The 23,759-nt window shown below is 40.7% G+C and overlaps 1 protein-coding gene across 1 annotated transcript; it reads right to left on the bottom strand.

The window, feature by feature from the left end:
• Nucleotides 1-4,337: 4,337 nt before the first annotated feature.
• CEP55 (centrosomal protein 55) lies at nt 4,338-23,328 on the bottom strand. The gene is made up of 9 exons (XM_002916100.4): nt 23,038-23,328; nt 20,150-20,340; nt 18,043-18,318; nt 17,853-17,921; nt 10,708-10,858; nt 9,085-9,398; nt 7,716-7,787; nt 6,695-6,820; nt 4,338-5,434 (listed from the first exon to the last, which is right to left on the bottom strand). Exons 2-9 carry the CDS (start codon nt 20,330-20,332, stop codon nt 5,234-5,236), a joined length of 1,392 nt encoding a protein of 463 aa, XP_002916146.1. The 5' UTR covers nt 20,333-20,340; nt 23,038-23,328; the 3' UTR covers nt 4,338-5,233.
• Between the last annotated feature and the right edge of the window lie 431 nt (nt 23,329-23,759).

The following is a 23,759-nucleotide window of genomic DNA, read 5'->3' as shown; positions in this document are numbered from 1 at the left end:
GGAAGATGAGGAGTTGGTTATAATGGACAAGTAAAAGGAATGGGGGCTCTGGGGATGTGGGTAGGTAGGGAATGTCACTTTCATCCCCTGTCTTCTCTTCATCCCTGTCCATACTAGAATCATTGCTGAAAAACAGAAATAACCCTGGACGTATTTCTCCATCTGTGATACGCTTTCACATACATTTTCTGGCTTTTAGATGATAGAGGGGTGGCAGCATTATGTAGGGGTAAGAACCCTACTTATAGGGTTCAAGTACTGGCCCTGCCCCTCTCATTGCTGTGTGACCTTGGACAAGTAACTTAAGCTCCCTAAACCATAGCTTCCCCATCTGTATAATCAGGCGATTATAGACACTCCCACATATATAGTATTACTGTGAGGACAAAATGACAGGACACATACAAAGTTTTTAGCATATTGCTTGGGACACTAAACACACTTAATACACAGGATTCCCTAAAATAAATTGGACTTTGGTTTCGATGACATCCTAGAAAGAGAGCTGGGGCAGGTGCTGACATTCCTAACGCAGCGTGCGGGAAGCTCAGGCTGAGGAGGGTTAAGGACTTGTTCCAGGTCAGAGCCAGATTTTCATTCCATGTCTGGTGGTTCCCATTTCAGGACTTTTTCCAGAGTGACACGCTTCCATGACCTTGCCAACGAAGTAAAATAAAATTCAAATTTTGAGATGCTTCATTTTTGATCTCCAGTAGACAGAACCATTTCCATAAAATTCACTCAAGAGAAGGGAATTTTTACTATCACCTATGTGCGAATGTGAGCAGTTGTTAAGTTTATATTGAAAATAATATTCTCTGGAAGCTTTTCTTCATCCTCCAGTATCAGCTCCCCCACTGATTACCTCCACCTTATAAAAATCTAGTGCAAACGCACACCTTCACGGTCTCTGCAGGGCAGCGTGGGTGCTGTCTGCAGTATCTGTGAATCAAACAGCAGAGCTGACATTTTTCTAAGCCTTTTTCTTCTCCTTCATTAAAACCTCTATTTAGGGACACCTGGGTGGCTCAGTCAGTTAAGTGGCTGTCTTCATGATCCCAGGGGTCTGGGATCGAGTCCCACATCCAACTCCTGCCTCAGTGGGAAGCCCGTTTCTCCTCTGCCTGCTGCTCCCCTTGCTTGTGTGTTCTCTGTTTCTCTCTCTCTGATAAATAAATAAAATCTTTAAGAAAGTAAATAAAATAAAACCTGTATTTGTTATATCTCCTTTGGTATTTCAGCATTCAAAACAGTCTGCTTTCTGTATCTCTGTGACTACGTGACTCTCGACTGCAAGTTAGGAGGATATGAAGGAACGCCTTTCACTGTGTCAGGACCTGGATCCACGCTACTGCCCTTCCTCTACACCCTCACCCTTTGTCATCAGAAAGTGACCCATACCACCCAGGCCGTTTTCCTTAAGTTCTGCTTAATGATTCACTTTCAAAGTGAGTCCGGAACAAACACTATTAAAACTTGAATCTTATTTGTTTTCCTAAACATCACCTCCTTCAGAAAGTCTCTCCTCTCTCAGCAGTGGGGTGACTGACCTCACTGGGCTGTCAATGATCTCCATCGATCACCTTGGCTCTGCTAGCCATGGGCCCTGCTATACTCTTCTCTCTACCTCTAGTGTCTTGCACGGCACCTCGCCCCTTGCAGATGGGCTAAATGTTTGCTGAATCAAATAAGGAGGTCAGTGCCTGGTACGTCCTTTGAAATGGGGAAGATTTCTTCAGGAGACTTAACCTGTAAATACCTGTTAAAACATTGTAGTGGAAGGTGTGCTGATCCTGGGGTTAAATCAATATACTGAGTCTGGTAGGCAAGAAGGTGAAGGTTATTATCAGATGCTAACTCATTCTCTGGGTGGGGGGCATGCCATTTCTTCTTTCGCTGGTTGCTTGGATTAGGAGACGCAACATTAATTAGATTCTCTCTGAGTGCTCATGCCTACTTCTGGACTCCAGGGCTGTCTTCTTTGATCCTTTCTTCATCTCTTCCAATTCTATGCAAATCCCTGACCTTTCACCTTTGTTTGGATGCCACCACTGTTGTCCACTTGGGTGTCTTGTTAGTATTTCCCACTTAACTGTCCAAAGCCAGTGTATCATTAGATTCAAGGCAGAGAGCACAGCACAGAGGATAAGGAGAAATAAAGACACCCAGGCCAGTAAACCACTGGATTTGCCTTAGGAAGATGGAGCATTGAGGATCTTAGAAAGGATAATTTTTCTGGAATCATGGCACACAAGCCAAAGTGGTAGGAGCTTTCATGACCACTGCCTTTGAAAGCCTGGGCTTCCCTCACTTTCCTGCCAACCCACTAAGTCACCCCCCTCTCTGGGACTCTCGTTTCATCAGAAAGTCAAGGTTGGACTAGATGAGCCGTTCTCAACCTTGAGTAAAACACCAGATTGCCCTGGAGAGCTTGTTAATAATGCACATCCCGTGCCCCCCAACCCCAGACATTCTGATTTAGGAGATCTAGGGGAGGCCAAGAAATCAACATTTTCAACATGCTCCAAGGGTGAGGTGATTTCCTGGACCAGAATCGCATGTAGATGATCTCATAGTTCCCTGCCAGCCCGCAGGTTCACTAAGTTGTCAGCTTTGGAAAGCAGAGGGTAACAAGGAAATGCTGGCAGCCAGCCAGTTCTGTTTGGGAAGCGTAGCCACAAAAAGGAAGCCAGATGGCAGGTGGAAGGGAACGGTCAGGGAGGGCCACATTCACTGTGTCCCTCAGACAGTACCCGTGTGATTGAACTGTACTGGGGGAGAACTCAGTCGCAAGACAGCAGGCAGGACCAGGAGCCTGCTGTAGCTCCCTGCCCGCCTCAGGCTAAGCTAGCCACCACGCTCTTGCCCCATTCGGATGCTCTAAACAAGGGTTACAGATGGGAAATGTGGCCCACACAGTGCTTTTAATTTTCCAACATTTAAAAATTGGAGGATTTCACATTTAAATATTCCAGATCTCTCTTGGAAAATCTGAAAGATCAGCCTCACGTGATTCACAGGCACGGGACACGGGCTGGTGCCAAGCAGCTGCGCCTCCTTTAGGTAAAGGCACCATTTTCCAGCCTCCACAGTTTCCAGCTGGCCGGCTGCCTCACTCATACCACCCGGCTCCTGTCCGAGGGGGCTTCTGAGTTGGCTCCCCTGACTCTAAAATTTGCTCTGGGATAAGCAAGAGCAGCAGAAAGCTACGTATTGAGAGTATGACATTGGTCGCCTTTGAGGATCATGGAATCGCTCCTGGACGTGACATTATTCACCCACACGGAAGAACGCTGGTAAGAAACCCACAGAGTGGAACCGACTGCTGTGCTCATGGTAAGGCTATGCTGAGGCTCTGGGCCTCCACGTTATATGGTTTCTTCTCTATGAAGGCATATGGGAGAAATCTCTCACAGCCTCGGCACCAGGATCGCTGTAAGGGTGTTTCTCTTGAAGGTCAGCTATATGTGTGGACCACGTGAATGCCGCCGTGCAGGACTGTTGCCCTGTGCTCAGCACCAGGCTCGCCTCTCAGAAGCACTCACCTGTGGCCTGCCTTGGGGGCTTCCCTTAGGAATGGCTCCGTTTTACTTCTTGTTTTACTCTTTTTCCTACTTTTATCTTAGTATAAGGTTTGCATCTTTTGAGAGTAAGACCTTCAATCTTTGTTAGAATAAGGCAGTTTCTGTACCCTCCATATACCTGATTATAGCACCTCCTAAAATGTGTTGTACTTATCTTTTAGATATTTGTTTCCTTTACTAGATGATGAAGATGGGACTGCATTTTATTATCACCGTGTCACTAATACCTAGCTCAGGGACTTGCACATAGTTGGCATTTAACAGGTGTTTGGAGGATGAGATTAGAGATATTGGAGAACTAGCACAGCAGGGATCCACGGAACACGTGGAGCAGGGGTTCATAAGGCAGAACTCGGACCAGAGGGATAGAAGGGATCAGTTGGTGTGTTCTGCTGTTGTCCTCTCTGACTTAAGGAACATTCCACTACTCTGGTTATAATATCACCTAAGTATATTGAATTTGGAGAATTCACAAGGGTTTTCTGGCAGGGTAAAGAGATTGGCTTTGGAGCTGACTTAGGAGTTTGAAACCCAAGAATGTGTATGTTTCTTTTCTAAATGATTGTGGGGATTCTGCTTAACCTTTCTGAGCCTCATGTGGTTTTTGGTTCCAGTGGATCTTTAACTACCTTATCATTTTACACTGTAAGTGAATCCTTACATGGGCACACCTCAGGATAAAAATCTGAGAATACCTATCATAATGCAGATATACACTAGACATATTAAAACTTATTAAATAATTTTATTCTTTTCTCCTTTATATTACTAACAGTAGCCCAGTGTTCAGCATTTTAGAAAACCTGAAGAAATAAAAAAATTGGGGGTTTACCCAAGCATGTATAAAAATATATATTCAGATAAGCAAATATCTGCTCATTACACTGCCCAACTTTAAGAGTGCCAAAAATAAATAAATAAAATACCTGCCAGTCAAATGAGAGGGCTAGATGGTTTTGCTAAAATTCATTTTAACATCTTTAACTGACCAACATGTGCTAATGAAATGCAAGTTAAAGTTACAGCCGGTTAGTCTGAAAGAGAACATTGTGTGGCCACTGTATATTCCTTAAGCAGAATCTGCTTTGTGCTAAGAACACAGCTCGGTTTCGACAGTAAGCAGCAAAAAAGATCAAGAAAATTTCCAACTTTTCTAATAACCGCCTTATAAAAGAAAGGAAAAATACAGAAAATATTACCACCTTATAACAATGGCCATGAAAATCGGAATTCTAAGTTTACAAAGCTTGGATAACAAAAGCCAACACAGTAAGATCCTTGGTTAGTTAACTCTGATTTTTAAAAACCTACAAAACAAAATATTTGCTTGCTGGTACAACAGATTCAACCCACGAGCAATCACCTGAACTATCTTTTCCTCAAGTACTTTAACAGTGCAAAACGTCAGCTGTCTCAGCTCACACATTCGGTCACTGAAGGCTGAAGATGAACCATCTCAGGGAGGTGTCGCTGCCAAGGAAAATGCAGAGCAGCCCCAAAATACAGTGATTCACACCTATGCCAGCGTCTCAAAGGCAGAGAGGCAGTTTCTTATAGAAGAGGTGAAATAAGTAATTCAAAATGTCCATAAGTTAACATAAGATACAGTATTGAACCTTTTGACACAAAAACAAAGAATAATTATATTGCTATTTGGAACAGTATTCAACGTGGACGAGGAGATCCCGGTGTTCGGTGGCTGGATACTGTATATTGCACTTGGGACATTCCACCAGGCTTTCATTTAGTGCAGCAGTGGGACTTTTTGGTGAGGCAACTTTTACTCTGTTTTCAGACTCTCCTTGGAAAGTGACTAATGGCTCTGTGAAGGCAAGCTCACGAAGCTGCTTCTGAAAAATAAATGTATGGGAGGTGGTTATGAATTACCCAAAGTATCCAACAAGTAGTAGGGTTGGCTGTTTACACGGATAGGCTTTATTAAAATACTTAGAGCCAAACATAAAGGTAGACCCGTGTGCAAGGCTGACAAAATTGGCTAGTTTTGTAAAAAAGGGGCAAGTTCAGCAACAAAAAAAAATAACATAAAATTAAGAGTAGCAAAAAATGTTAGCAGATCAAACAGGTTACACGCAGGAATGATGAAAATATTGCATCTTCATGACTTTCCTTTTTCATATTTTTCCCCCCTGAGGAACTTAGAATAGTTGATAAAGCTTAAAAATGAATATTTTATAGCATACTCTAAAGATGATAGACAGCAGGGATACAAAGAAAAGTACAGGAAAATGAGGAATTATTTAGTATAGCTTCCAGCTCCCTATACTATGAAAAAGAGTAACAGAAGTAAATTATAAATTTCAATTTCAAATAATATAAATGGTCAAAATCAATGACGTACCAAAGAACAGAGTCAAAATATATTTTGTCTTTTATTCATAAAGAAGCTACAAATGATTTTTTTTAACAATTATTTTTTTCTCTTTCAAAAACTGAGGAATTCTACTTGTAACATTTCACCATCTGCAAATATTCTGCAGTACTAGGATCATGTATAAGAGATGTGCTAATGGGACACACACACACACACACACACACACACACGGGTCCTAACAGGTTTGGTCCAAAAGCTTATTAGATGAAAATAGTAAGTCAAAATCACTTCCTCATAGAAAAAAATCTTACGTTTATGTTTTAAAAGATTATGTGTTCGAGGTGACCCACAAAATGTGCTTAGCTCAATATGCCTAAAACAGTGTATTAACAGGAATAATCCATTATCACTAAAAATGGCATTTCTTTCTTTTTTAAACAGAAAAACATAGTTTCAGTTCAGGATTTACAACCGCGCTCCCTACCCCCACTGTCCCCCAGGGCAGCCCCGTGTCATGCCTCTAGAATCCCATGTTGGGGTGGGCAGAGAGGATCCCAGGTAGCACTACGGCTGGCATGATGCAGAGGCACACAGTGTCCCTCTTTCCAGTGCTCTGACTCGATGCTGCACATGAAGCAGGGGTTCTGCCTACCGATTTGAGAAACAGCTGTTCTTAAGCTATATCCTCCTAGTTTGGGAACTGGTTTGATAAATCAATGGAAAAATGGCAGCAAGAGAAAGAAGAAAATAAGTTTTAGTTTAACGATTCCCAACTCACCAAGGATTCCAACTGTGTTATTTGATTTCTTGCTTTTCGGAGCTCCTTAAGAATTACGTGCAGTTGGTGCCGCATATTTTGACGGTCAAGTTTTTCATTTTCAAAGTCTAATGTACATGCATGCATCTGGAACAAATGCCCAGGGCAAGACAATTATGGGTTAATAGATACTGTCCAGTTCTCTTGACTAGATGCTTGAATGTTTTTATTAGCACAAGAGGCAAGCATTTGTGCCCTCACAGCAAGAAATCATCCGAATACACTGAGATGTCGATCAATGAAGAAGCTACAGTTGAGGCTTTGGTTTATCCAAGGGACGAGCCAATGCTTGAAGTATGGGTGAGTGAGGAGGAGCTTAAGAAGTTGCTGGTTGGAATTTCTTCTCCCCATCCCCCTTTCTGTGGGGAAGGGGAAGAAAGGAGAGAGGTGGCTATTCCCTGGTTTGGAATACACTAAAAATCTCTGGTCTGTATTCTGAGAATGAATGGTAGCTCTCTGAGTTCTACTTGAAGTTATAAGATTCTGCTGGGGGATCCTGCTAGGCTAGAGTAGGGACTACAGAAGCCATGTGGGGAAGAATAAAATCTGCCAAGGCCAACATCACCCTATCGAAACAACTGCCATCCCGGCTCAGAGAATCTGGTTTAGTTTATAGACAGGAATATATGACTAACAGACAGTCACTTAAGTTTTTGTTGTTGTTCAAGTTTATTAAAAATACCTTTCAGGGGCACCTGGCTGGCTCAGTTGGTTAAGCGTCCTACTCTTGACTTTGGCTCCGGTCATTATCTCAGGTTTGTGAGATTAAGCCCTGCATGGAACATGGGCTTGGAGCCTGCTTAAGATTCTCTCTCTCTCCCTTTGCCCCTACCCCCAACCCCCAAGCTCAGTTGGTTCCACTCTAAAAAAAAATTTTTTTTTTATGACTTTCAAGTGGTTCTTCACAGAATAGTGTAAACATGAGGAAACATTCCATTTCCTAGCAAGTTCATTCAAATATAGCAGCAACCCCAATAGGTACCTGTTGTTCCAGCAGAGCTACCCTTGTTTGTTCCTCTTGATGCTTTAGCAGAGACGTGTAAAGAAACTGGACCTGTCAGATGTAAACAGAGCCAACACTGTCATATCCGATCTTTCACTGCGTGAGCTGGGATGCAGGAGAGGCTCACCAATCTCACATCTCTATCAGGGACCACACCTGCTCGGGCTGAGTCACTGCAGCTGCCTGTCCGATGGCTATCTATACGATGGCTATCTATACACGTAGCTGAACAGTCCCACCCTGGCTGAGAGTTCCCTGGGGCACAGACTGCACACTGATGAAGAGCACCCAACTCTGCAGCGCACACCCCCACTTTCCTGTAAGTTCTGACATCCACTAATATTTCTGAGTAGGATGACAAAGTGCCTTGCCTGCCTTGCCCACAGAGGTGGAATAAAATTCCCGACCACTTCTGCTTAATCTTTCGTAAATACCACTGCTCGCACCTGTAAGCAGAAGCCAGGGTGGTAAAGACTCACAAGGCAAATGTTACAGACAGTTTTTTAATCCCTCTCCCAACTTTTGGATGATGTTTAAAAATTACTTCCCGTTCTAATAGTAGCAATAACTACCATCTACCCAGCCCTTGACTTTAAAGCACTTTCACATTCTCCTGGTTGACCTTCCCAAAAGCCCCAGGAGGTAAAAAGAGACTGTGGTTACTAATTTGACACATCAGTGACCTGCAAGTCAGAGAAGGTAGCTGATTTTCCTAAGGCCACACATCCTGAACTAGAGACCAGGTATGGGCCCCTAAATAATGTTTTTTCCGTTATTCCATGCTGCCAAGCAAGATTTAAATTAATGGTTTCTGCTGAAGTAGCATGCAATCCTAATCATTCTACCTTAGTAGCTCCACCGTCACTGACAATGAGTAGAGTGAGAGCACGGAAGGCACTGCGTGAAATCGCTTGAGCACACGATCGTTGTGATCCAGGTGCCAGCCTGGGAACCAGCACTGATTCCCCACTTAGCTTCACACCTTCTGGCGTCTCACACACATCTGCCTCCTCACGGAGAGCCTTTGGTACGTGAGCTCCTCCACAGCAGGGAATTCCCAGTCGCTCACCTCACTGGTTCCTTCTTGCCAAAAGGCCTTTGTCCAAGTACCATCTCCAGCCCCCAATTTCTCCATGTCATGTTACCCTGCTTTATTTTCTTGAATTTACTTGGTTATTTAGGTACTTTCTTATGGTCTGTTTCCATTCTAAAGAAGAATCCCATGGTAGGGCAGGAACTTGTTTTGTTCCCTGCTGGTTCCCTAGCGGTTAAAATAGTCCCTGACACTGGTAAGTACCCTGACAATTTTGAATTTGGAATCATGGAAAGTTTTACTGGTTAGGCTCACCTGAGATAAGAGCTCTTCAGATCTCTTCTTCTCTTCTTCAAGTTTTTCCCTAGCAATATCATTCTCTTCCTTGAGCCTTTGTATTTTCTCTGTTTTATGCCTATCATCTTCCAGATGTTGTACATCTGCCTTTCTTTGTGAGCACAAGAGTTTATTTAAATCTTCAACTTCTTTTTGGGTTTCTTCATATTTTCTTCGAAATTCACTAAGTTCAAAACTCAACTGAGTTATGGTCTGTCGTTCAACCTCAAGATCTTTTTTTGCATTTGCCAAAAGATGGTTGTAATATTTTTGCTTTTCTTCTTGAAGATAACCTATGACAAACACATCGGGGCACAACACACACTTTATATGATAGATAGTATTCCTGAGAAGTTAAAACTAAACAATTTTCCATAAATAAGATCTTACAAAATGAAGAGTCAAGAGATAAAGCTGATATTTGATGGAACAAGAAAAAGTTCAGGTATATTATTTGAAGTTAACCTAATAAATAGAAGAACTGGAAACAGTAATATAGCTATTCTATGGGAAGGGAAAGTAACTAATGTCTAAAGAAGATAAATCAACAAATGGAGACATAAGCTCGTTATTTATATATATAATTACCAAAATTAAAAACAAAAATGTTATGAGTACTTGCCCTGATGGGATGGGGAAAGAGCCATTAAGATGGGAAGGGAAGGGAGGGGCAGGTCCTTCTATACTATTAAATTACTTTAACAAGAGTTTATATTACTTTGATAAAGACATACAGACACAGAACACTATATCGTGAAAGAAATAAATTACTTAGCCCACCACTAAAATCTTTTATGTGTAATATTCTTATAAAGGCATTATAATAAAGTAATTTTGTCCCCAATTCTTTTTATATTTTCTTTTTTACCATTAGCTTCATTTTAAATATTCAAATGTGAAGCTCCAAGATTATGAGATTGCCTGCCTTTCTTTAGCCTTCTCTTTATATAATTCAAAATTCAAAGCTTCAGTCCCATTAGTACTGTCGGTCTTTTAACAAGTGCTTTGTATGAGGGTTTCTCTTCTTTTCTTAGCTTATCACCTAGAACTGCTGAACCTATTTCCCCATCTGTAAAATGAGAATAATGACCCCTCTTGCCCCACCTCTTAGGGTTTTTGTGAAACTCAATGCCAGGGAAGGTGCAAAGCACTTAGCAAAAAGATTTCATCCTCCCTAGGAGACTTATTTTCAGTTCTGTGGGAGATTCAAAAGACTGAAGACTCATCTATAAGATGTATTCTTTCTCCTGGGAGTGATACGAATGTGTGAAAGGAAGCAGAGTAAAAAGATAATCAGTGACAAGTCAACTCTAGGAGAAATGAAGTTGGAGAAGATCTTTGAAGGTGGGGAAGGACATGCATGAAGGAGAAAACTTAATGTGCCTTCAGAACTGCCAGAGATCCGTTACCCTGTGCCTCTGTCCCCTTTTTTCAGAAAACAATGAGAAAACAGACTTGCTAACATGGTCTTTCTTACTTCAGAGTTATAAGACTTGCTTAATTCACTTTCTAACACATTTATAAAAATCTAAAGTTGATGAATCTCTCCTTTTGGAAAATGTCGGGCAGGCCTACCCCAAAAGAACATTTTTATACCAGTACCTTCTGATTCAGCCTTTTTTGTCTGCTGTGGGAGTGAATGAGCAGCTGTTTCTGATTTCTGTTCCAACTCAAAGATCTTGGCTAAAAGTCCTTTTACGTAGGCCTCCCGCTGCTGATCATACACAAGCCACTGCTGATTTTTCTCCAGAGCCTCAAAATCAAAATGAAAGCAAATCATTAATAAAATAAAAAACCAAAACCTTAAAATGGATAAGGGAGCTCCAGTGATGTAGCCTTTCCCAGTACAAAGAAATTCTCATGGGTCATACAGAACTCTAGACCACCACTACGTGGCTCACAACCCGGAGATCCATTCTGACATCAGGCTCCTTCAGAACACCTAGCACCACGGCAAAGTCATGTTTCCATGGGGTCAAGTTCATTTGTCTGCCATCTCCTATACACAACTTGCTTTGCATCTGTCCGTGTCATTCACCGTAAACTAGAAGACCTCTGTGGCAGATGTGGACGTGCGCTGCTCCAGACAGAGATTTCCACCCAATCCACAATGCTGCTCAGGAGCTCCCCATGCAGACAGGGACATAGTCAGACTTGCAGCCTGGTCTGCTGGTGCTCCCGCCCAGTCCTGCCACTTTCCTTCTCCTTCACAGATGCTGCTCCCCCATAACCTGAACTCCAAACTCCATCTCGTGGCTGCTTCTCAGAGAATCAAACTTAAAGAGCCACCCCCCTCTTTATCACCAATTCTTATCCTTTACATCTCTTACAACTCAAGTAAAAATCCTACACTGTGATCACTCACTTGGTTTGCATGGGGGCTTATGAACTTGATATATATATATCTCTACGTATTTTTAAAAATTATTTTACCAAACATCTTCAGCTTTTTATCTGTGGTTACTATGTTTTTCAAATAGTAAGTTCCTTGAAGTGGCAGACCGTTCTCTTCTGGGAGGATTCCTGGCTTTGTGTATAGTATGTGCTCCAGAAATCACTTGGATGATAGGATAACATCAATAAAGTAGGCAGTGTCTAGTTAAGTTAGCTGGTAGCAGGGAAACTGATTCACTTTACTGTTATAGCTAACATCAGTTTTTCATTTGGGTTGTACCTTTCCCTCAAGAAACTAGACATGCTCTGATAGCCTTACCTGGCCACCTAATCTGAGTTTGAAACCTGATACCACCTGATCTGTGGCAAGACACTGGCAAATCCTCACATAAGAAGCTACGTTAACTTTAGTGGATAAAACAAGGTGGCATATGTGGACAAAGATTGGTAGGTTTATGAGGTGATGTATCATTATCAACCAGGACAAATTCATATATCCTCTGATTCTTGTCTCACTGTTCTTAACCACTTGATCCTTGGAAATTCAGTGAAAGGCAAAGCCAAAGGAGTCTGCCAGGACAGCCCAGTATCTCCAGCAATCACACTACCCTTCCCCCTTGCCCCTTACCCTAGTTTTGTTACTGAAAGTGGGGCACAGATTCTAGTTGAAAGCTAGCAAAAAAGACAGTTGTCTGGTGGTGCTGGGGGAAAAGCCTAGAAATTCTTACATACCAACACCATGGCTTNGGGGGAGAGGGAGAGGAAGAAGCAGGCTCATAGCAGAGGAGCCCGACGTGGGGCTCGATCCCACAACGCTGGGATCACGCCCTGAGCCGAAGGCAGACGCTCACCCGCTGTGCCACCCAGGCGCCCCAAAGCCTAGAAATTCTTACATACCAACACCATGGCAGTGAGATTATAAGTCTTCTCTCCTTTCTAACCTGGAATTTCAGTCTAAGGAGATGGGACTGTCCCTTTCTTGTTCTTTGTTCCTGAGAGGCTGGGGAAGTAAGTCTTAATTACCATTTGTGTAGAGAGGCCATGTACATCTAAACGTGATGTCACACATGTAAAATGTTATGGATGAAGCGTCCCACATGGAGGCCCACATAGTGATGTGAATACCCCTTCACGATAGCCACGCTCATTTGTACTGAGTCCTCGGCCCTGGCACCTGTGCTATGACCTGTCTGCCCCCACAGGAATGCCTACTTGAGCAATGTTTCACTGCTGGGTCTTGGTAAATCCTGGTTTTGGATTAAGAGAAAAAAGAAAAAATGTCTCCATTTTCTTCTCGACAATACAGATCCTCAGTTGGAAGGTGATTTCCCCACTATGAGAGTAAGAGGACACACAGGCTGTCACCAAAAGCTTTAGGTGAATTAACACAATGATCACTCTGTTTTGGGGGGGAAAATAACTACTCTTAATAAGTTCAATTCAACCTCTCCCTTGGTCCCCCAAAGTGCTAAATAGTTTTAATTATATTAGTAACAGAATTTTTGAAAGCTTCATGACACCACTTGCTAAAACTGAAGCCATGTTCCCTTAGGCTAACATTAAAATGGTCCACAATCTGCCTCTTCCTATCTCTTCAGGTTACAGCCTGGCCATTTCTGGCCTCCACTGCCACCTTGCTGTCCACACAACTATACACATCCTCTGTGCCCAGAATGCCTTAGAACTCCTCCCTGTATCACCTGCCCACTTAAATCCCACCTTTTCATCAAGTTCCAGTGCATCCAAGCTTGTCTTTCGAGCCTCCTCACCGTAAGTGCCCTCACCAAGCTCCTCTCCTCTGTAAGCCAACAGTGATTTTAATGTCATTCAATCTATTTTGCATCTTACACTCATGACCTTGATTGTGTCCTGATGATAGTTCTCATCTGAACTAGATCATGAGCCCCTGGACAGCTGGGCCCAGGCTTATTTAGATTTTGTATAGTTCCATTCATGTGTTTGACTTTTCCATAGCAAGTAGCTGCTTGATAAATGGGAACAATGGTGGTGACAGGAAGCGGAGAAAACAATGTTTGCCAGAATCAGCAAGCACCCATGCAGGTCTTTAGCCCCAAACTGAAGTTTGAGAGTATTCAGGAAGGGAGAAATGGCATGAAAGAATCTAGAAGCTCCTTATACACAGTAGAACAATCCGTTTAGAATGATTTAGAAAGAATCAAACACTCTCAAAAAGCTATCACTCATAAACTAAGGAATAGATGAAAATGAATTTCAAACCCTTTTGTAACAGAACATACTATTTCTATGATTTTAACAAGTGCATAATATGTACCCCTTATGTCATAATTCATTCTAGACCTGTTGAAATCTATTATCATCAATGGTTGAAGTGGCAGCCAGGATGTATAATTTCATATCCTTCTGGGGTGCCAAAAAAAGATGGTACAAACATAAAGTTCTTGACAAAAAAGTTGCCTGGTCAAAGTGGACTGAAGTAAAACATACATACTGGAATACATTTTCAAAAGTGCTTAATTATTTTTGAATCACCCTGCATTTGTTGAAAATGTACTGGAAAAGGAGGGACTCCCCTCCCCCACAAGCTGGCATCTCATCCCAGGGGGTGAGATGTGAAAAGTGGTAAGGAACATACTGGACATTTTCAGTTGTATATCAAGGCATCTTCTTTTAGGGTAAGAATTTCTATCTGTTAAAGATATAAATGGCTGAGCTTCGAGTCTGAAAAGATCTGTCTGTATAAAAACTCTTTAAGTCTAGAGAGTTCCTCTAACCTTTGGTAGGCTCTTTCCATGAGCATTGTACAAACTCATGAGCATCTAGGCATGGGGGTTAAAGAATTTTCCGTGTCTGTTTTCTGTAGAACTAAGAAATGGATTAGAGAGACAAAGGTGGCCTCTGGAATCAAAGATTTAGTCCAGGGCCCTCTAGTCACTTGGCCACACACTTTTCTCTCTGTACCCGTCAGGCAGTTATAACATGAGTCCTCCTCACAGAACTTAAGAGTTCATTTGTAAGGTGGAGATAATGTACATCTGCTCTGTATTATATACTCAAAGTTAGTTGCCAAAAGAGGTAGTGTTGTAGGACTCAAAAAACATACACATATCCAAATATCTATAAATCCTATGTGTTAGATGCTAAAGATACCTAATTTTATATCGAATTTTAAATTTGTCCATCTTTAAGAAACATTTCAATATAAATAATTCAAGTCAACAATGGATGGTAATGAAATTTTCTTCTTTTAAATAAACCTGTCCATACATTACTTAAGTATGAAAAACAGAACTCTGGGATGGTTGAAGATTTGAGGGGCAATATTCTGAAAGGCCAGGTGATGGCGATGTTACTTCAGTAAAGTAGTCAACATTTCTTTTCCTCCAGGTCTCTTCTCACTGATCTCTGCATTTGTTTTCTTCTCTAAATAGTATCAATAATAAACGGATTTGATCCATGAATAAATGCTGATATTAGTTTTGCATCTTTAGAGTCATCATTGTATTGTTATCTCTTGAAGCCTTGTGTCCTCTCCACATCTGTTAGGCATGCATTTACCATTTCCACTCAAGTTACCAATAAGAATATGGAACAGAAGTGGGCATTCTGTGGAATGCTACTAAAGCTCTTCCTCCTGGCTTCACAGGGATCTGTTTTATGTTTCTTGGGCAAAAACTGTAACACCAGTTAAAATGTTAGCCTATACCGGAGGAATAAAAAATGCAGGTCAATTGACGAAACTGGAATATGGATGGTAGATTACAAAGAAGTAGAGCGTCCATGTTAAATTTATTAAAGTTGCTATCTGGGGTCACCTGGGTAGCTCAGTCATTTAAACGTCTGCCTTAGGCTCAGGTCTGATCTCAGGATCAAGCCCTGTGTCAGGCTCCCTCCCCCATGCTTCTCCCTCTGCTCCTATCCCCACTCACGCTCTCCCCCCACCAATAATTAAATAAAATCTTAAAAAAAAAAGTTGCTATCTCTACCGTAGTCATATAAGAACATCTCATTCTGGGGAATATATACTGAAGTATATAGGTTTAAAGGGCTGTAATATACGCAACACACTCTCAAATGGCTCAGAAAAAAAATATTATTTGGGAGGGAGCAGGGTGGGGGACTGAAAGAGAGGTGTAAAATGGAGCAAAATGTTAACAATGTTTGAATTTTAGTAAAGCGTATATGGGTGTTCTACATACCATTTTCATTCTTATAACTTTTCTGTAAATTTGCATTTTTTCCAAATAAAATAATATTTATCTTCCTTAAATTCTGTTTAAAAATTAGATTTTCAAAATTAAGAGCAAGAAATGCCTATTTCAACTGCCTCTTAGCGTATCTGGTTTGCAAGTTAATAATGCTGTACAATGTTTACAATACCAACTCCGTGTAATTATTTCAAAATGTCAGTCAGACGTAAATGGTAGCTGAGGAATGATACAGCTAGGCCTTAAGAAAGGTAAACATGGGTTTTTAGGGCTTATTTTAGCATAGCAAATACTGATTCTTAAAATAGGTGGGCAAAGTGCTCCAGGAAGCTTTGTGGGAGCTTGGAGGAAGGTGAGGGACTGGAACTGCTGAGCTCTCAAAGCAGGATAATGTGGCAGCGCCTGTGCTCAGAGGAGTGACAGGTTGCTTTCCTTGCTCCCTAGTCTTCTCCTGGGCTCACAGACAACCAGAGCTAAACCATCTCTTGCTCCTCAGATGTGTAAGTTAATGAGGCAGCTGGGAGCGTACTGGAAATGCAGAATCTCAGGCCCTACCCTGACCAATGAAATCAGTATCTGCATTTGATGAGGATCCCGTAGACTTATATGCACATGAGAGTCTGGGAGGCCTTGCTCAGCCTAGACCATTTGAAGGTGAGTTGGGTTAAATTTTACTCCACTTATCTAAAAGCCTTTCTAAAGTAAACAGAGCAGGGGAGCACAATGTGATCCTTAAGTAAGCCAGGAAGATAAAATAGACAAAAGATTGGGTATACATGGGAAACATTTCAAAGTTACTTTCATACAAAGAATTGTCATTATCTAAAAATAAATTTAACGATATTTGAAGCAGTTGATGCTGAGAAGCCTAAAATTATATATAAGTTTAAGACAATAGCATATATTTTCAGGTACTAATAAAATTCAAATGTTCTAAACACTGGACATATAGCAGTGAAAAAAACACAGAAACCCTTCCTTCATTAAACATATACCAATGTAAGACTCATATAATAAAGTAAATATATTGTAATATATTTATTTGTAATATATAATAAAGCAAAATATAGGTACTGATACACACGAAATGATAAAGGTCAGTGTAATATACAACACAAAGAACTTACTTTCAAAGATCTTTAAAAATTATGTTTCTTCTTTCTTAGTTACCTATAAGTGAATTACTTTGATAAGACTACTATAGTACCCCATGATACAGACATGCAACGGATTTAAATTCTTTTGAAGATCAAATACATAGACCTCAAGGTACACTTGCTAGATGAAATAAAACAGGAATCTTAAGAGCAACTTAAAGCAGGGTAGACTTGCCAGTAATATTTCTGGAATCAAAACACCTACCTACTGGCCTAATAATTAACTCCAGAATTTTATACTTTGTGTATCTGATATTAAAATTTGAAAATATACACTGAATAATAGTCCTATGTCCTCAGTTTATTCAGTTCTCAGTGAAACACATCAAGCTATTTAAGACGTAAGTTTGAAATAATATAGCCTTACCAAATATCTAGAATAACCTCATACCAAATTCTACAGAAAAGAAGTACTGAGTATGCAAAGAACGTGTTTCCTTTTCAAACTGCGAAAGCAAATCCTGGTTCCAAGGGAAGAATTTCAAATGAATGAGTACATCTTGCATGGATAAACAAAAAGAGAAGAAACTATAAATTAAATTACACCATAATAATACAATAAGATTTAGGTGAAGAAGGAACGTTGCTGAGCTATTTGGGTGATTTCTAGGGCTTTCTCACCTAATGAGACCATGACAAGAGGAACTAGCCCTCTTGAATGCCTAGAAAGAGACTTATAGGTAGTAACCTAGGGAGATGATCTCAAACCATTCAGTTCTCCATCTCCTCAACAGACTGTTTTCAAGTCACAGCATCAACTCTGTCAATTTCCATTAAATTTAAGAATGAATGGATGAATCTTCTCTTCCTGTAACTTAATAAAAGGAGAGGGGTGCCAGGGTGGCTCAGGTCATGATCACAGAGTCATGAGATCAAGCCCCACATCGAGCTCTATGCTAAGCGTAGGGTCGGCTTGTCCTGCTCCCTCTCCTCCTCCTCATGCTCTCTCTCTGTCTCTCTCAAACAAATAAATAAAATTTTTAAAAAAATAAAAGGAAAATGAACTTACATCTTTCAGCTGTATTTCCATTTCATGAATATCACTCATTGATGAGTTGAAGCAGCTTGTAGCCACTGTCTGAAATAAACCAATATTAGTTAATATCATAAATTTAACAGAAGTTTCCTCATTATATCTGGGTTTATTACAAATTGTATCCGAAAGGAAAAAAATCTGGGTTTAAAGAAATGACAAGTACCTGTGATAAGCGAAGTGTGCTGGCTTTGCTTTCAAGTTCAGCAAGCCTTGCAGTTGTAGCAGACAACTGTTTTTTCAATACATCTGTCTCTTCAGACAAGGCTTTCAACAGCTGTTCCCTCCTTTCGCCTTCCTTTGTTTTCTCCTCCAGCTGTTCAAGCAATGCAGTATTACTGTACTTGGCTTTCAGCTGCTCTCTGAGTCGCTGTATTTCTTTGTCTTTCTCTGTGAGGTGATAAACATTCTTTTCCCTCTCAGCTTCCAGGACTCGAATTTTCTAGATATAAACTAAGAAAAATCTTAGAGCGAAGCCAAGTCAAACATGAAAATAAACAACATACAACAAGTATTTATGAAGAGTTTATTATATATCAAGTCAGAACTATACTAGACACCAGGGCCAAAAAGAAAATGAAGCCAAGGTCCTATGCTCACAGAGCTCATTGAGAGGTAAACCAATATATTAATGCAGTATGGTAAGTGCTATAGTTAAGGTATATATAAAATGGGACACAGACACAGAAAGGAGAAACCAACTCTGTCAAGAGTGGTAAAAGAAAGCGAAAGAAAACCTGGCTCTCACATGAGTATCTGATAATCATCCTTCCATCATACCAGTTGTAATCATCTTAAAGGCTAAAAGTAGTCGTACAAGAGAGACGTGCTCATTAATCAACCTGAAGCAACAGAGCTTAAAAATTACAGAACGTTACAGCTGGACAAATCGCATTCATTAACTAGGTTTTTTTTTGTTGTTGTTAATAAATGATTTGGTATCAAATGTAAAAGATGATCTTCAAAGGACTGTTCACATTTTCAAGGATTTAAAAGATAAAGAAGGCATGCTTGTTAAGCTGCTGACATAAGGGAGAAAGCACCTCTGGAGAGCCAATTAAAAGTTAACAGAATGCCTTTACATGCTAACATGGTAAAAACAACATAAAACTACAAACTCGCTTGGGGGTGGAGGGGAGAAGCAGTTGTTCAAATATAAAATGGGGAAACTGAGTTAGATGACCCTGTAAAAATGATGAGGGGATTTTAGTTGCCTCAAGCCTGAGATAAGGCGGTAGTATGAACCGTTAAAAAAAGAAAGAAAAAAGTCCATATAATTTTACGCTTTTGGAGAGTAGAGCATCCAGATTACTAGAAATAATACTGCCATTTCAACCTGTGTTTGCCACCGTGCACAATATTGGGTGCATAATTCAGAAGGAATATGAACACGTCACAAAGTGTTCAGGAAAGTAACCAGGATGATAAGAAGCTAGAAACATTGAAGAGTATGGGGCTGGTCTACAGAAAAGTAAGAGAAAGCAAGATTTCCTCGAATATCTGAAAAGTCATGTAGATAAAAAATAGACTTCTATGCAGCTGTAATAGGTACAGTTAGAACAAACAGGTAGAAGTTAGAGGAAGTTTAATTTTAATTGATTATAAAGGAACAAAGTTTCGACAACCAGTGCTTGTCAAAAGTGGAAAGAACTGGAAAGAGATCTCTTAGGGAAGCTATTAGATGCCATCACCAGATTGCAAAATAATCTTTATGTCTAAAAATTGGTGATAGATCATTTCTCAATGCTTGAACAAGTATTTACCTCAATATATGCTGTTAATAAATCATTCAGTGTTATAATGTGCCTATAAAATAAAATTTAAAGAAATCCAATGATACTATTTAATACAGGTCATTTATTTTCTAACTATGAGCAATAAAAGAACTTTTGCAAAATTAAATTAAATTAATTATTAAATTTTAAATCTACTAAGTTCCTAAGTGCTGTACTGACTCTGCCATAGCAAACTGTAAATTAGAGAATCCGAAATAGAGTTTAACAGAATGCAAAATGTCAATATATGTAAAGATTTTACCTCAAAAAATCTGAAAACAAAGATTACTTGGAAAGCAACCAATATATATATAATGAAATGGGTTTTTAAGCACTCACATTAAAATCTGAACTCCATTGAACACTTAGAAATTATTAAATTTGATTTTTTACATTTAGTGAACAGAAAAGCTAAATTATATCATTATTGGGAAAATACTTTCTCATCTCCTACAGTAAAGCTTATTACAATTTAAAAAGGTTTTTAAGGCCACTCACCTCCAAAAGTCTGTGTCTGTCTTTATCAGTCAACTTTCCTTTTCCACTTGTGATTTCATCCACTGATGTTTTTAAGGCTGCAATTTCTCCCCTAAATTTTTCTAATGCAGTTTCTGATTTGGAGTTACTAGGCTTTGATCCCCATTTACCTTTAATTAAACCTTTGGGACTTCTGGAAGACATTTCTGAAACTGTAAAAAAAAAANGAGGGGAGGGGGGTGGGGGAATGGGATAGGCTGGTGATGGGTGGTAAGGAGGGCACGTATTGCATGGTGCAATGGGTGTTATACNGTGTTATACACAACTAATGAATCATGGAACTTTACATCGAAAACCAGGGATGTACTGTATGGTGACTAACATAATATAATTTAAAAATATTATTTAAAAAACCCCAAAAACAATTATACGTTATTAGTCTAAGTTTAAAAGGTCAAATCTCAGGCTTGAAAAGGTCTAGTAACCTATTTACTAAATAGAAGAACATTACTATCTCCATAGTAGTAATATAGCCAAACCAGTGGGATACAGGAGAGGGACTGGGAAAGGCTTCTGGCTTGCTAGTATCAATATTTATTTTTTAATCTGGGTGATAGAAACATGGGGAGAATTCACCTTTTAAAAATATTTCAACTTATCTTGACACACACTGGGTAATGTACAGAATTGTTGAATCACTGTATTGTACACCTGTAACTAATATAACATTGTACGTTAACCATACTGGTATTAAAACAAAAATGTTTTAAAATATGTTAACTTGGATGCTTATGTTTTGTGCAGGATTCTGTATGTGTATCATACTTCAATGAGAAAGCTTTGTTTAAAAAAAGGGATCAATGATTAAACTATTAATAAGGCTGAATGAAACAGATCACAAAGACATATTTTATGCAGGAATAAAAAGCTAGTGGTAAATGATAAAATTCTGAGAACAGAGGCACTGAAATGTCATTACCTGACATGATAAGTCCTGTTTTAAAAGATAGATCTAGTTTAAATCTATGTAAATAGTCAGCTGAGAGAGTACAGTACGCAAAAGTGAGAATACAAGATCAGGAAAAAGAGGCACAATACTCAAAAATTAAGAATAAGAGGCCAAATTAAGTAAGGAGAAGCTTGGAATCTGCTAACAGTATTAGTTAACAGTTTAGAAGAAGTGTGTATTAACTCCAGGAGCAAAATATATAGTGAAACATACTGTGTATATAATAAAAGTAGCTTTAATTAGGGAGATTAAAGCATTTCCACCTTACGGATCCCAAGATAGAATAATGTTGGTGACTGAGGAATTTAGAGGAATATGAGACCATTCATGCATTCAAAAAATATTGGAAGATTAATTTACCAGGCAGCATAATAGATGCTGGGTATAAAACGGCNGGGTAAAAAAAGGAAAAAAAAAAAAAAAAAAAAAAAAGAGAGAGAAAGAAACAAAATAAAAAGAGACATGTTCCCTTACATAATGGAACTTTAAATCTAGTAAAGGGGGCAAGAAATAACAAAGACACAAATTTTCAAGTTGTAAAGATTCTCAAGGTGTAAAGTTAAAACTATGTAGAAAATGAAAAGTAGTGATAAGTGATTCCAGTAAAAATTGAGAAGACCTACTTTGATAAGGTGGTAGGGGAAGGCCTCTGCAGAAGTGACTTTTAGGGTCATCCTGTATGAAATCAGAGAGCCTGAAAACACTAGAGTTATGTAAACTGAGTTGAACAGACCATCTAGCAAAAGGTTCGTCCTGGATTTTTGCCCATTCAAGGTGACAGACTAAGATAACCAGTAAATCAATTAAGGCTAATGCAAGGTTATGGTATCTTGAGAACCTGCTGCCACAGGAAGTTCTTCCCTATATGGTTCTGTTAATAACACATTTTTGACTTGGTATAATGGATTGATAAGACAGAAGACTACTTTTCAGCCAAGTCACTGAAACACAGAATGGTGGAACTATATAGGTCAGTAGAACTGGAAGGAACCTATGGACACTTGCTTCCTCACCTCTGGACAGAACTCTTCCAATGAATGACTCTCTTGTTTCTAGCTTCTGGACTACACCCTGCTGGGATCTCCCAGCTCCCCACCACTTAGTCCTACCAACCTTCTATCCCTGTTTTTTCTATTCCCGTCAGGCTGATAGTCACAAGGTTCACACTGCTCAAACTTTGTCTGACCCACTCCATCTTCTTCAGGAAGCCTTCCCTCTGTATAAGCTAATATGCCATAGGACGCTACTGTTTACTCCCACCCTACATCCGCTTTTTTAATTTGTTCAACAGTTGTTTCAGGGGCCGAAACTTGAGTTATTTTTGTCACTCCCAGCACCTAACAGTAGCTGCTCAATATACATTTATTGATTGGCCGAAGTGATCTTAGACATGCTGGACGGGAGGTGACCAAACTAGGATCCAACAACCCGCACAAGGCATGGATTGCAGGCCACATCGTTGCCAAGTTGAGGCAAATCTTAAAAAAACGAAGCGCCTGGGTGTCACAGTCGGTGGTTTCAGCTCAGGTGGTGATCTCAGAGTCCTGAGATGGAGCCCCAAATCAGCTGCATGCCGGCAGGACTGCTGAAGATTCTCTCTCCTTCTCCCTCTGCCCCTCCCTCTTGTGCATTGGCTCTCCCTCTCTCTCAAAATAAATAAATCATAAAAAAAAAAAGTCTTACAAAAACCCTCACATAGGAGCTACCTGGGCAAACAGGGAGGCAAAGAAAATCTGCAAAATGAGGCACTTTTTTTCACCTTTAAAATGAAGATGTTTGTAGAATAGACATGAATGTGCTTGCTAATCGGCAAAATTATGTTCTCACGAAAGACCTTGGCCAAGTCACTTGGCCTCTCCGCGCCAAAAAAAAAAAACGGTAAAAGGATAATAATACCCACCGCAAAGCTGAAAGGGAGGATCGACACGCCGATGGTCGTGAGGCTCCCAACTCGGTGCCAGGCGCGAAGTAAGGGCCAGGAAAAAGGGACATATATCAGAGCGGGCAGAGATTGAGTGCAAGCCGCTGATCCCGCCTCCCTCGCCGTCCGATCTGGCCTCGGGGCGCAGGTCCTGGCTGCCCTTGTCACCCTCGGCTGTCGCCTCCCCACCGCCAGCCGGCACCTGAGGCGAAGCGCGGCGTTCGGCTCAGCCCAGTCACACCCTGCAGCACGGGCGCCGCTTCCGGGAGTTTGAATCCCGCGGCTGCGGGGCGGGGCACGTCACTGCCGGCGGGGGCGCGGCCGTCAGGAAGGGGGCGCGGTACGTGCGGGGGGCTCGCGGCTCCCCGATTGGCTGCGACCTACAAGGGGGCGGGGCCTAGAACTTGGACGCAAGGGGGGACGGAGGTGGGTCTGAGGGAGCTGGGGCAGAGGCGGGACTGAGGACGAAACTTTTCCCTGGGTCGGCAGTCCTGGGGCTTTCCCTGGGCTTTTCTGAAGATTCAGACGTCAGGCTCGGTGTTTCTTTGTAAGGAGCTGATTTGTGTTTGTCTGCTTTGGGGATGAAGCACATTACTGTGTTCAGTGAGCTAAACCCACTAAACTGAACTCGGACTAACTTGTCCCTGGGCATACTTTGCCCTTCTAGGTACCAGTTTTGCCCGTTATAGAATGGGAGACTG

This window comes from Ailuropoda melanoleuca, chromosome 6, assembly GCF_002007445.2.
Source record: "Ailuropoda melanoleuca isolate Jingjing chromosome 6, ASM200744v2, whole genome shotgun sequence".
NCBI lineage: Eukaryota > Metazoa > Chordata > Mammalia > Carnivora > Ursidae > Ailuropoda > Ailuropoda melanoleuca.
Note: the sequence above shows the minus strand (reverse complement) of the source record. Positions and strands in the feature narration are given on the sequence as shown.